At 36.2% G+C, this 14,504-nt stretch overlaps 1 protein-coding gene across 2 annotated transcripts in view; it reads right to left on the reverse strand.

Annotated features, from left to right (window-relative positions):
- Positions 1 to 14,504, reverse strand: part of LOC123710373 (tRNA dimethylallyltransferase) — a 173,562-nt gene that overhangs the window by 20,102 nt on the left and 138,956 nt on the right. For both annotated transcript variants that reach the window (XM_045662213.1, XM_045662212.1), the window contains exon 4: positions 9,476 to 9,599. In XM_045662213.1, the coding sequence (XP_045518169.1) occupies positions 9,476 to 9,599 (124 nt within the window). The remainder of the gene's footprint in view (positions 1 to 9,475; positions 9,600 to 14,504) is intronic.

Consider the following 14,504-nt stretch of genomic DNA (forward strand, 5'->3'; position numbering starts at 1 on the left):
ATTAAAGGCGTTTTTATTTTATTATAAGGAACGGATTAATTAGTACCTATCGGGAGCTGGATATATTCAGGTGCCTATGTTATCCGCTCTAATCCGCTGTTTTTCTGGTATTTTATTTTGTTAAACAATAACCAAAAATGACGATTTGTTTTTTTGTAACTTTTTGTTTACCAAAATAGTCAAATATTTTTGAAAAGGTAGCTTGTAACATATACTGTAGAAATGTAGTTATCATATGATGTGGTAAACTTCAATAAATAAATAAAAGGTCATCTAACAATTATTTCTGAGTATGAAAAAAAAAATCAGTGGCGCTACAATCTATAAACAAGTAGGTGAGCCTTCTGTGCCGGACACACGCCGTCAACTATTTGGGTCTAAGGCAAGCTGGTTTCCTAACAATGTTTTTCTTCACCGATGGAACGAATGTTAAAGTATAGTCCAGGTAGAAAAGATCCCTGTGATACTGTAAATATCCTACTAATGATGTGGTAAACTTGATTAATATAGATATACTAGACTGTTGTTTATAACAATTAATATATTTTCGTCCACCAATGTGTCTAATTAGGCTTTTTACATGTTATTCTCTTAATAATTGTATAACAGTATCATTTCTTCAAGAGAGCCTCGAGGTCCACCTATTGAATGAGTGGTTAAAACAAATATTTTAGAATTCTCATTTCAATAAGATGTTTATTCAGATTAATCTGATTTAATTTTCATATATCATTCAAATATAAAAGGATTTCTATATCGTGATCATTTGCGATTTACTGAAAAATACATTATGTAAATAAAGTGACGAATGTCGACCTAGACTTTATCGACTCTCCTGATCTTCGATCCCCGACTGTGCAACAATAGACTTTCTATGTGCGCATTTAACATTCCAAAGGCTTGTCCGCTGCTAGCGGTTGCATGAAAACAACGCCAACATACAGCAGGCAGCACAAAGCAAAAAGACAAACAGTAAATTGATACTGGAATGTCACACCGCACCCTGACAAACAGAGTTACCTTGCAGTGGATTTAGGGACACAGTGGATCTTTTGGGAGTGATGCTGCCGACGAGCTTGCGAGGAGAGGTTCGGAAATGATCCTTGCTGGCCCGTATCCGCTCCTTACCTTGACCCTCTCTCTGTAGATCTGCGGAACTCCAACATCAACGATGGTCGTGAGGTGCGGACTGCAGACAGTCCAAAATGGCTCTGCCAGCAGTCAACCCGCAACTTAAAAAGCAACTTCTAAACTTAAACAAAACCAACTCAAAAACAACAGACAGCCCCCTGTGCAGAGGAGTTTCAGCACAGAGGAATCAGTCACCCACGTAGTCCTGGAATGCGAGGCTGTAGCTAAACAACGTGCAGAAATCCTCGGAATAGGTCGCTCCGTCAAGTACACAGGAGGCTTCTGTGCGTTTTTGCCAGGACTTTACGCACAACGGACATATTGAGAGTCCGCAAACCATACCATACCATAGTTATTTAAAACAAAATACCACGTAAAGCTTCAATCACCAAATTCAACAACAGCACGGAGCTAGGTGACAATAGAAAAATGGAATAAAAACATCAACCTGTATATAATGAGGGTTCAACAGGTGGTTGAAACACACGTCACTCGCGTGCCAAAGTATTGGCCATTATTGACTACTGTAATTGAAAATATAGGCGAAATTTTTCCTTATTGCTTTCTTTGATTTGTTTACAAGCTTCAAAATGATAATTTATTCAAAATTTTCTATTTTAAAAGTGTGTCTACTGAAGAATCAAAAATGATTTTATTATTAAGTAACCAACAAATAATAATTCTTCATCTAGAAAAGGAGCCTCGCTAAAACGCTAGTACGAAGGCAGCCAATAATAAATATTAATACACCGAAATAAAAATAGGAATCAATAAATTATATGTATAACTAAAGATGATAATCGCAATCCACAGATTACAGAGCATATGGATGAGGTCTGGCATGGCACCTGCTTACACCGCAAACGGCTTGCAAATTGTAAAAATATATTCACTATTTCATTTATGGAAAGGGTGAACGAACGCTTTGTTATTTTTTAGTTTTTTCATATGTTTAAATGAACACTTTATTGTTTTTAAAGGCTCGTGAACTCCTTAGAGTCCAACCTTCGTGGGTAGGTAGATCTATAACAACCACGATATATGTATGTTCTTGAAAAACATACTGTTACAGGATGTATTTATTAGTGGCGAATATTTCTCTTTGTTCCTCCTCTTCGCCCCTAGTATCCCAAGGTAGAGAGTATCAAGCGACGCTAGGGGCGTAACATTACGTACATCGTGCTTCTCGCTGATATGGTTAAGAAGGATTCCCATATGTCAACGTACACGTACGTACGTAAATGCGTACTGAGCGCTAAGTCTAAAATCTGAATATTACATCCGTGCACTACATTTCGTTCTACCGCTTCTCTGTTCACAAAACAAATAGGACTTATTATTATCTAAAGAACTTTTCTCTCGAAATTTTTAAACAAGTATTCCTGTCTACAAAAAAAATATATATGTATACACAACGGTTAGTAAATGAGACACTTATTTCCAGTAGCTTCTGAACAAATTCATTAAACAATTGTCAATAATATTATAAAATAAACAATGTTTTTCAAATAAATGTTCACGCTTCGTTGTAAAATTACTTTTACGTGTAAAAAGCAAGGAATACTATTTGCCATACAGCTGCAAAGGCCATATAGGTATTTGCAGGTGCTTAAAACCTATCTAAGGATGTCCGTACGATATTTTTAGATTCTATGGTAAATTGTAGAGGTTTCTAGGCAACACTTAGGAAAAAAACCAAGGAATTCGATACAAGTAATTATTTCCAGTAAATAAAAAAGGATGAAAACAACTTAGAAGGTGGATAGATCAAATTAAAGAAACAACAGGTGGTACATGACGGAGAGTGGCACAATGCAGAGGGAATGGATGGACTTGGAGGAGACCTTCGTCAAAAAAGAGCACACAGATACCTAAAAATAATGATATAGAAACATAAATATGTTTAAGTGTACATATATCTGAAATTAAAGGCTATTATTATTATGATTGTTAATTTTTCCACGCAGTTTCTTTTTCCGAAGAAGCACAAGAGCAACCTGATGTTAAGTGCCTATGGACACTTACAATGGCAGAAGGCTTGCGAGTGTTTTACCAGCTTTTTTAAACACTTCCTTCCTTTCGTTTCCTTCATCAATCATCGTAGCACCAATTTAACAAGTTTCTATAATATCTGGATTTTCTACTGCAGATAATCATCGAGTCAAAGTTCTTACCCCAGGCATCCCACCTTCCCATTTCCTTCAGAAGAAGGCGTTTTGGTCAAAACTCCTGAATATCGGTGATCCAGATTGAGCATTCTGATAAACGAGCTAGGAAGTCCATAGTTCCCTTCCCACTTTGACATCTATTTTCATTTAGTTGTTATAGTTAAATTTTTTGGTGTTTTTATTATCTCTTCGTGTAGGTTACGTTTGCCTATAAGTGCTTGTCACATTAACGCTTGTATTTTATTTTAATTATACCATTATATCAGTGTGCCGAGCGTTTGCAAGCTTTTGTAAATAAAAAAAGTGTTCTTAATTATGGTTCAAGAATTTTGTAGTTGAAAGCGACCCGAGCTTTGACACAGCGTATTCGGCTAGGTGAAGTCGCGACATCTTTATTTTAAAGACATTCATGTTTATAGATTTTAAATATCTATAAGAGTTTAAATAATGGGGAAAGAGAAAAATGGTCGAGATAAAGAGAGAGACGGAGCCACTTAGAGGAGGCCTATACTGTTTAAGAAAAAAAAAAATTCAGTGTAACTTTTGTAAATATGGATAAATGTTTCAAGTAACACTGAAAATGTTTCGAACGGGCCAGTTAGAAACATTGCTATTGAAAACTTATTTTTGCATTGATTTGTCATTTGTTTTTATGAATTGGCGGCAAATCTTAAACTCTTGTAAAAATGAACGAAACGCGAGAAAATTTTCCGCCAATGATTTATTATGAGTTTCGTTGTGGGCTTACTTAACAACAAAGCCCCATCTCATGCAACTATTTACAATTGGTTTAAGCGTGGACGTAGCTATCTCAATGATAATCCGCGTGAGAGACGTCCTTTAACAGCGACTACTGAAGATAACATCAGTGCTGTGCGACGCATGATAGAGGAAGATAAGAAAGTGACCTATCAGCAGATACGGCCAAGCCTAGGCATTAGTATGAGTCAAGTTCAAAAAATATTACACGAACATTTAGGCGTCAGGAAGCTTTGTACCAGATGGATTCTCCATACTTTAACCGACGACCAGAAACACCTTCGCATGGACTGAATATTTGACTATGGCAGATGTCGAGATAATGACTTATACGCAATACAGTCCAGACCTGGCGCCCTGTTACTTTCATTTATATCCAAGAACTAAAGATAAAATTCGAGGTATTCGCTTTACGAGCCCTGTAGATGCGGTGAAAGCGTACGAAAATGTCATAGAAGAGACGCCTAAGGAAGAATGGGCCCACTGCTTTTCTCAGTGGTTCCATCGAATGCGACGATGTGTAGAGAGGAATGGAGATTACTTCGAAAAATCATTCAAGTATGGGCAACATTCTACATTAAGCCGTTTTTCTTTTTCTAAACATTTTAAGTGTTACCTAGGTATATGAGGCATTTTTAAAATTATTATTTTAAGGCAAGCTAGTGTACTCCCGATTTTTGCTTTCAGTGTTCGCCATTGTTGAATGCACACATAGACAGAAAGTACATTTGGGGATCGAATCTACGATCTGGGGGTCGTAGGAGTGTCACGTTGATGCCACTACGCCAACGATTGGTCTCTCTTGGCTTGGAGATATCAGGTCTCATTATATTATGTCTAGTTTTACTATAATACGAATTAAATAATCCTTTTTTAAAGTTAAAACATAGAATAAGTATATAACAATAACTTGTTTCGATAAATTATAAAAAGTTTTACACTCAAAGAGTTTGTATTATTGTCTTTGTGTGGTTTGTACACATGCGTATTTATTGCACTAGGCAATCTGATTAAATAAATGAAACCAGGTGCGAGTTAAATTGTTGCCATGCGAAATATTGTAAAGGTTAACGCGGGCATTCATTTTGATCTGGCAACACGCGATTCGATAATATTTTATTGGACCACACCTAGTTAATAGCTACAGGTGCTTTGTTTGACCGCCCGAAGCAAAGTTTACTTTGACTTTTAAACAACTGAGCGTTTCTTAAGGCAGCCGCGCACCATCACTATGTGGAACCAGCTGCCCACTGAAGTATTTCCAAACCAATTCAACTTAGGGTCCTTCAAGAAAAGAGTACAATGGACATAGCATCGTTCTTTAGTGTTACCAAAGGATCCTAAACTTATTTGGACATATAGCACGCAGTGGTCGAAACGTGGAGTAGCTTGTAGTGATCGGTAAAGTGGAAGGCACGACTTCCAGAATTCTATCTCCTATCGCCGGACCGACCAAATCAATGCAACATTATAGGCCGTAAATGAAAACCGGGGAGGATGCTATACACTAACACACCAACTAAAACCCCAAGGCACCACCAGAATTTTATCCGCTTTTCCACATGAGCTACGACAGTTGCGTCCGCGTCTCCACGATTATTGTAAGTTTGTATAGATACTACTTGACTTAGCAAGTATCAATCACAGACCGGGCCATTCCTTTTGTAGATATAGCTAGGGGAGATAAGGTCCAGTACTTGAAGAGATGGATCACCATCCCTTCAACACTAACACTCCACACAACATTCAGCAATAAAGAACGTGATTAAAGATGCATAACACAGAAACCTAAGGTCATCAAATACTATGTATTACTATGTATACTATATATTCAATACTATGCACTACCTGTAATACCATATGGATCTCAAAGGGGGGTGTCCACTAAATCGCAGCATACAAACAACAGGTGTATGATCGAAAGAACGATGTATCATTGGAAAGAGAGAAATAGAAAAAATAATAATATATAATCATTGAGAATAATAATCTGGCCGATGTCACAATGAAAATAAATGAACTTAAATTGAAATAGGCGGGGCAGATGGCAAGAGAAACAGAAAAGTGGAAAAACTAAGTACTAAAATAGCCCAGGTACAAACGCAAACAGGAAGATGAAGGATAGACCAGATTATAAAAATCAAAATGTATTTAAATTTAAAGTAACTGAAATAACTGGCTTTTATTTTTTATTAAACTGAGGATGCATTAAGAACCAGCAGCAGCAGTGTCAGCCTAGTGGCTTCAGCGTGTTACTCTCATCCCTGAGGTCGTCGATCCTTAACTGTGCACCAATGTTTCTTTGTGCACATAACATTCGCTTGAACGGTGTAGGAAAACATCGTGAGGAAACCGGCTTGTCTAAGATCCAAAAAGCTGACGTGTGTCAGGCACAAAAGGTACGGTACTTGCCTATAAGATTGACTGATCATGAAACTGATACACAAATTTGAGGCCCAGACATAAAAACGTTGATTAATTTATTTTTTTATTCATTAAGACGGCCCGGCCCTAGCTTCGATTTGATTTATACATTTGTCTCAATAGATCATTCCTGAAGGATTTTATTTTATTCCCACTAGGTTTGATTCCCGGCTCACAATGTTCCAATTATTATTATAAAAAAGCCCTTTAGGTAATATTCTATTTTAAATTACTATTCAACATTATCTCTTAAGCTAAGTGGTTGTTGATTGTCACTCGAACGGTTTTTGCTAAATCAAAACAAAAAAAAGTTTATCCATTGTATAGATACTTTGTGCACAGGTGAACCGTAAACCCTTCTAGGCTTATTTATTATGTTTTATACTTTACCCTCTTTATGTTAAAGTTCATTTTACATTGTTAATTTCATGCAGATGCGTTTCTATGCACCTGCCAATCTCGGCACGAGCAGGTGATGTGATGTTTACATTTTTTATACCTCGCTTGAATAGGGTTTCCACATATTTAATAACTGTTTCAAATTACACTTAATTATTACTATTTCAAAATATCCTCGATAGCTCACCAAAGCCCATTGAATTCTTTAATGGAATCTAGCAGTTCGCCTAAAGGTCCTTGACAGATCAGTTGGGGCTGTTTTGGAGAGCGTAGCTCAGCGGGAATGAGCTTTTTCCGCGTCAAGCACAAGGGTGTTTCCTGCGTGAATCGGACCTCGGCTACTGCCGTCGCGGGGTGGTCAATAGCCTGAAAGCCAGCACGGAAGCTCACTTGAGTGAGCGAAATACGAAATAAAGGACAAAGGTCCTGGTGAACTTGCCCCGTCCATCGGGTGATATGTATGAAAATTAACTAAGTTATAAAACATCTATAATAACCGTATTTGTATCATAGTCCATTCAATGCCTGCTCCGGGCATGCTTCAATGGAAGGTTGGCCCTGGCGGAAAATTAATCATTTCGTTTTGAAGTTATTTTATTGAAAGCCTAATCTGTGTCCGACTTATGGCAATACAGAAGTTTACACAAATCATATTGCTTTTAAGTGAAAATATTAATTAAGTGTGATTTCTTATAAACCATATAAAGCCCCGGATATTTTTGGTCCCACGGTGTGGCAACCCTAATCCATCCCTTATACATCAAACCCTTACTTATAAGGAAGTTAATTAATCGATCTATTAACTTAAAATAAAGATTATAGTTATTTAACAGAATTACAACAATTCTCAAACACATTTAGATAAGAAATGAAACGTTTATCGACATTTATATTAACACCACCTGTCCATGGTTTAAAAAATTATTACGAATATCACATTGTGGATAAAAAATAAATATCTAATTCCATATTAAACTGTTATTTCTTCTCTTTCTTTCACAGAGTGTTAACGCTGTGACGAAAAGAAACAGACGCTCCTAGGATGAGATACAGTTTCCAGCTTTAGCTCCTCCTGTATGTCAACAGTTTGGATTTTATTTGTAGTCTTCCATGTTGTTTATTGTATATTCCAATTCTACTTTTAAAACTAAACTCATCTGTCTCCTTTCATCACTCCCTCTTCAGTCGGTAGCTCACGTCTGAACGTCGCCGGAAACATCTGGAGCCGACAATCTGATTCCACCGGTATCTGTCCAGCGCTTCTTATAACAGTTTTGAGGACGATGAGTCTTTAACTTGATCCGATCTTGATTGATCTGTGTTACCAACCACGAACAGTTTCTCCAAGCTCTCACCATCTCTACTCAGAAATTAAATTTATGAGACATTTGTTTCACGTTCCTTATCAACACCAACTATGCAAAAAACGAACGTTTGTATCGCGCAAGACGGACATGTACAAAGACCACTATTGACGCCTTGACTTGTTAAAGCTATCGCGGAATATTCTTTAAAATTAAAATCAAAATCAAAAATCACCTGCACCATTAGCCCACCCCACATACTCTTACAAACCATCATACAACACAGCCGAATTAGGTATTATTTAGTTAAATGTATTGAAGAATTTTTATAGATTTTTTCCTGTCGTAAATGTACATAGTATATACATATAATGTATTCCATCATTCGCTATAAGTTTAGTATAAATGTATTTGTTATATATAATTAATGTTAGATTTACGATTACGAAATCAATAAAGACATTTTATACAAGAATTCTTATTTAGGCCGAAATAGTTAATTTATAAATTATTTAATTACTTGATACCAACGCAGTACTTAAGCTACCGAAAGGTGTGACTTCACTGATACCAACCGTCATAGATAGCAGTTAATTGGGATATAAAAACGTGAAAACATATCTTAAGGTTAAAAACAACGGGTCTAATGAAGCCAAATTAAAGGACAAGATATCCGTTAGACAGCAGTTAAATGCTTTAGCTTGAGAGGATAAGATTTATGTAAATTACATGATATTTTACAGGTAAATCGAAGAAAGATGACAGTTGTCGATTTTGACTTTAACACACGAACCGGAAATTGTAGTTGTTCCGACGTAATAGCGCAAGAAAAGGAGTTTAACTGAGGAGAAATTAACCACTGTCGCGTGCGCACTAACATTGTACCGTACATCGAATTTACCATTAAAGGATTCAGTGATTGGCCCTTGCCATCCATTGTGTCCTTACACATCACCGATCGATTCTTGGATTTCTTTTTTTAATTATACTGAGCCGCGACAAGCGAACCTGCGCATAGTATTTGTTTACCGAGGGAAGGGGACATCCTGGATATAGCTACCGAAGACCCAGGTTCACACACCCCAGTAAAAATTACAGTAAAAGTTAGTGCATCATAAAATATATGTTAATAAAGTAAAAAGCTTTCTATATAACCATATATTAACTGGCCAGCATCAAATTGGCAATCATGTTTTCGAAACAGTCGAATATACATAATATTGAGAAGTTTCAACTTCTTCACAAGCTTTTTGCCATGGCAGGAATGCGTTTTGTGGAATAAAGCCTTACCTGTTCGCACTTGAGCCACAGTATAACAGTAGACCCTGGTCTTCTCAACTGGCCTTCACTCAGTTTCTGCTCCTCCAGAATGTCGCTGTGAAGCCTCCCTGACTTAAGCCAGACCTCGATTGACCTTCAAAAACGAAATCTTGTAAGTTATGTGATCACTATATATTTTGACCAAGTTATGATTAACTTTCTAGATTATTTTCCAGCAAAAAGATTTAGCTTCAGCGATTCTACTTTTCTGGTCTAAGCCTTTTTTCCTTTCGACGTTTTCCTTTACCGTACGAGCAAGTATCATGTCCGCACACAGAAACATCTTCAACATGCTAATAAATGAGACCATTTTATAGTTTTCACAAAATCAGTTTAACTGTTCAGAAGCTCCAATTCGATCCTTAACTAACTTCAACCTTTCAAAACCTTTATTTTGTACGGATTAGAAAAGACCATCATCCATCATTATATTATTTATTTAACTTTTATTGTTTTGAAATTTACAGATAGCGCCGAAAAGGAATATTGAATTGCAAACCACTTGCAACTACCATCCTCGGTTTAGGATATACTATTACATACGTCCCAAGTCTCACACTCTCCTTTCTAAGGCTTGACCATTCGACCGTGCCCACCATATTTAAGCACTCGTCTCGCACAACCCTCCCAAAAGCAGAGAAAACATTTAAATTTATAAAAATAAGCGCTCAGACTGGGAAGCGAACCTGCACCTAACAGACGCCTAACAAGACTGCTAGGCTACGAGGTCCTTATGTAACCACGTCCCAAATTAATTTAAATACAGCAAAAGCTGAGAGTTGAGTGGCCGCAATCAGATTATGTTTTTGTTAGGAAATTCCAGAAGTGGACAGTTATTTTGGTCATGGTATTTGTGAATGGACGTTCTTCTGTTTAGGAATATTAGTGATGTCACAGGGGTCCAGCTGTGATGAAGTGCGCTTGACGAGGTGATAATAAGAGATCCCGTCACCTTTTTTATTTATTAAACAAAATGAATTACCATTACAGATTACTGCTATGCGGTAACTATTTACACGAAAATGTACAGACAAAACAATACATACACAGAAAAAAAAAAACACAAAAAGACTAACTATTTTTTACCGTATACTAACTGACATGAAGCAAACCTTTTGTCAGTTCACTCAACGGACAATTAAAAACGTCTATTAATCTAAGTAGTCATGTGTGTTCGCTGAGGGTACGAATTTTAGCGGAGGCCGACGTCGTCACACTCATAATCAAAATAACTTTATTCATATAGGTAAACAAGAACGTCAACAGAAAATATGTAATATTGATTCTAAATTTACATTTACTACCAGTTCATAGAGCGGGCAAGAAAAACTCGCAAGAAACTCTCCGCCACTCTTCTTAATCGCTAAGTTTTTACATACAAATTATTTGACCTGGAGCAAATCAATCCCAAGGATTAGGATCATTTAAATATTCGTCAAATTGATAAAAGCTTTATTGATTAATTTACGCTTAAGGCTTTGAATTTATTTAGTCATAATTCTCTTGGGAGTTTGTTGTAAAAACGAATACAATTTTCTTGTAAGGTTTGAGTAGTTTATCTTCTGGAACCTGGTTGTTAGATTAGTTATGTTTCGGGTATTATACTGGTGAAAGTCACAATTTGTTTTAAAATCATTTATACACCGCTGCAGCGGTGCAGCACAAATGTGGATTGAAACGCAGCAGCAACCTACGTACAGTAGAATACCGTAGGACATAACGCTATGAAAGTAGCTATGTCTCCTAACGGAACCATCAAGCACTCTGAGTCCTGCACACTGGATTGCTGCCAGATTGTTTTCCTTTCCATTTATCAGATGGTAAGCGCAAATTCTTGGTATACACTGGGTTCCTTGTAGGCCACAGAACCTACTATGAATTGGATACCTGAGCGATTCATTCTACAATACAGTTGCCTGATAAATTTGTATTTTGGACAAGCAAATAAGGTAATGAATCCTTACAGTCCATTTGTATGAAGATGCTTCTGCTTAATCATCCACAGAAGCCAAACAAATCGAGGAGTTCGAAATTTGAAAATTAGAATATCTCTGTCTAATTTTAACTTAATTAATTTAATTTAAAATTAATAAAGGACACTGACTATATATACTTTAGTTAACACAAAAATCATTACGAAACTTTCGCTGAGTTATGTCGCTTCTTGAAATATCAGAGACCTTCGTTTTGTTCTCAGCAAAATCATTACGCTGGCTCGGACATGTGGATAAAAAAGGGCTCTAAATTGTACCACTATGAGAATTGAGGTTGCATAGCAATTGAGCGGCTAAAAGAGCCTTTAAAGCGTTTATAAAAACAAATACCCGTTCTCTGATAAGCATCTCGTAGAACAAGTGAGTTTTACGATGTTTTAAGTGCTCAATGGTACACCGAATGCCATCTCGTACTTTGTAGGCATCTTTGACTGTTATTATTACATTTAAAACATGTTCTATATAAATTTTTAATTTAATTATTACTATGTAAATGAATTCAATAATTCGAATAGTTCTTTTTCAATCTTCTCACTAGGCGTTAGTCTTAAGTGCTGAACAGTTGTAAGTGGATAAATTTGTTCACAAAAACAGAGTGTCTTCCCCTTAATAAAAACTAAGCATTGGACACTTTCTTATGCTTAATATCTTTTTTAGTAAATCAGGTTTTGACCTGAATTACTTATTAGTCTCTGTATTCTTCTTCTTATAGTACCATCTCCTTTCGAAGGTTGTCGATTATCATGGATAGTTTTATTTTGGATGCCGCGCTTTTAAACAATGGTGCTTTTACCAAACCATTGGCATAGGTTTTTAAACCAAGACGTGGTTCTGCGGCCAGGTTAGTTCCACCAGCCACGTTGCCTTGTCTTTCGTAATCGGTCTGTCCAAGGTATTTAAAGCCTACATCTAGATCTGAAAGGCTTGAAGTGAAACATATCTATATCGGCGTTGTAAAAAAAAATACCGTCACATTTTCCGGTTACGCGTCACATTATTCCGTTACGCGGTACTATTTTTTATGTTACGCGCTAAATTTTTCATGTCACTCCCACGGTGGATTTGAAGAGATTCGAAGCCATTAATAACAAAAATATACAATAACGATAACAATTATAGTAATGATTCTATTATTTGTATTCATGTTTATGATAATAAAAGTTTGTTTAAATTTATCTAATTTATCTTTATTTAACCAATTTCTTTAAAGTAGCATATAATAGATCATTTTTTTGAAAAATAAGGAATAATATAATATAGGAATAATATAATAAAGAAGTATCACGCACTCATTTTTTTTGGACATTGACTCTATCAGCGTCCAAAATTGTACGCTATAGAGCATCACAGAGAAGGCGTAAGCCGCGAAGCGCTAAGCTGTGTCAAAAAAATGAAATAAAAATGGTAAACATTTTATTATCTGTGACGCATAAAATGGGCTACAAACAAAAAGTCTTTAATTGAAAAACCAATTGTATATATTACATAAATATTCGTGCGTATCGGATTAGCTATTTTTGAAGGAATCACGCACTCTGTGCACCAATACTTCGTTGCTATGGTTACAATACTTTTTGTGTGGCAACATCGTAACCAAGGTAGTACAGTATTATTTTTATATTGGATTATAATTATTATATAGTGATAAGTAAGATGTTTTGTCAAAAGGCTCGCGTGCGTTGCCGGCCTTTTAAGAACTGGTTCGTTTTTTTCTAGATGGGCCAACTTGAATTGACCATAAAATATTCCACCCGATGTATTCCGAACCAATTCGACTTAGGGTCCTTCAAGAAAAGAGGGTACCAATTATTAAAAGGACGGCAACGCACTTGTGTACTCTCTGGCATTATTGTCTTAATAAACGCTCAGTTGTGGAACGAGGTACGTTGAGGTGATACGGATCGTATTTCTTATTCTTCCTCAACGTCCGATGCGTATAAGACCTTAAGTGTGCGTGAGCTGTCTGTGTCTCTGTGTTAGTTTTTGGAACCTTAGAGTCTTGCCAAAATACATTATTATTAGTTATACAACACTGTTTGTTACGTCTGTTCGTCTTATACACAAACCCCGGCAGAACAAATAAAAACAGGCACATGAAACTGACGGCAATAGACAATTTTTTATTACAATTTAATATAAGATTACAAAACCATTAACAAAAGAACGTACCAATTCTTAAAAGACCTCGAGCCACGAGCATTTGGCATCTGAGTGTCCATGGGCATATTACTTAGTGAGGTGTGATGGCCGTTTCGTAAAAAAAACAGGATTCAAGTTAATAACGATTTAAACACAATGTAAAAACTTAATAAGGAAATAGAAAACTGAATGTTTATTGCGATTTTTTCCACGAGTTCATTGGCCCGCACCTGTTGCCTTGTCTAGTTGTAGACATTGGCTTATTACTGTTATTTACTTACAATCGCATAATTATCGCTGTTTCTGGCGTGTAGCTTCTATATGTATTCTAGTATTCTATTATGGCTCTATTATCTATGGCTCTATATTCTAGTATGGCTTCAAGTTCGCATTGGCTTTTCTGAGTTTCTTAAATTATTATGCACAGTTCCTATTCGTAAATTCTCTTAGTTTTGTAGAAGGCACATTGGACATTGACAGTCACATAGATGTTTATCAGTTATTTTTATTTTAAGTTTACAATAAGTAACTATTTTTTTTTGTTATGTACACGGACGTAATTTCAACCACAATTCCACATAGTATTAATTGAGATGTGGCCTTATGGAAGGCCCGCACGCCTGTCCAAGAGATTTCTATTTAACGGCCGCTTAAATGAACCCATATTATACTGTACAGCTATTACGACCTTTTCTCAAAGATACTATTTTAATAGTAAACAATATCCTCCAGTAACAGACAAAATTTTTTTTTAAAAATGTTTTATGGAATATTGTTTATCTTACTTAAGAAAGATTTTATACATCACCTCAGTATCAAATCGCTCGTAACCAATTTACAATCGCACGACTAGCTATTTCCTTTCG

Source organism: Pieris brassicae, chromosome 5 (assembly GCF_905147105.1).
Source record: "Pieris brassicae chromosome 5, ilPieBrab1.1, whole genome shotgun sequence".
NCBI lineage: Eukaryota > Metazoa > Arthropoda > Insecta > Lepidoptera > Pieridae > Pieris > Pieris brassicae.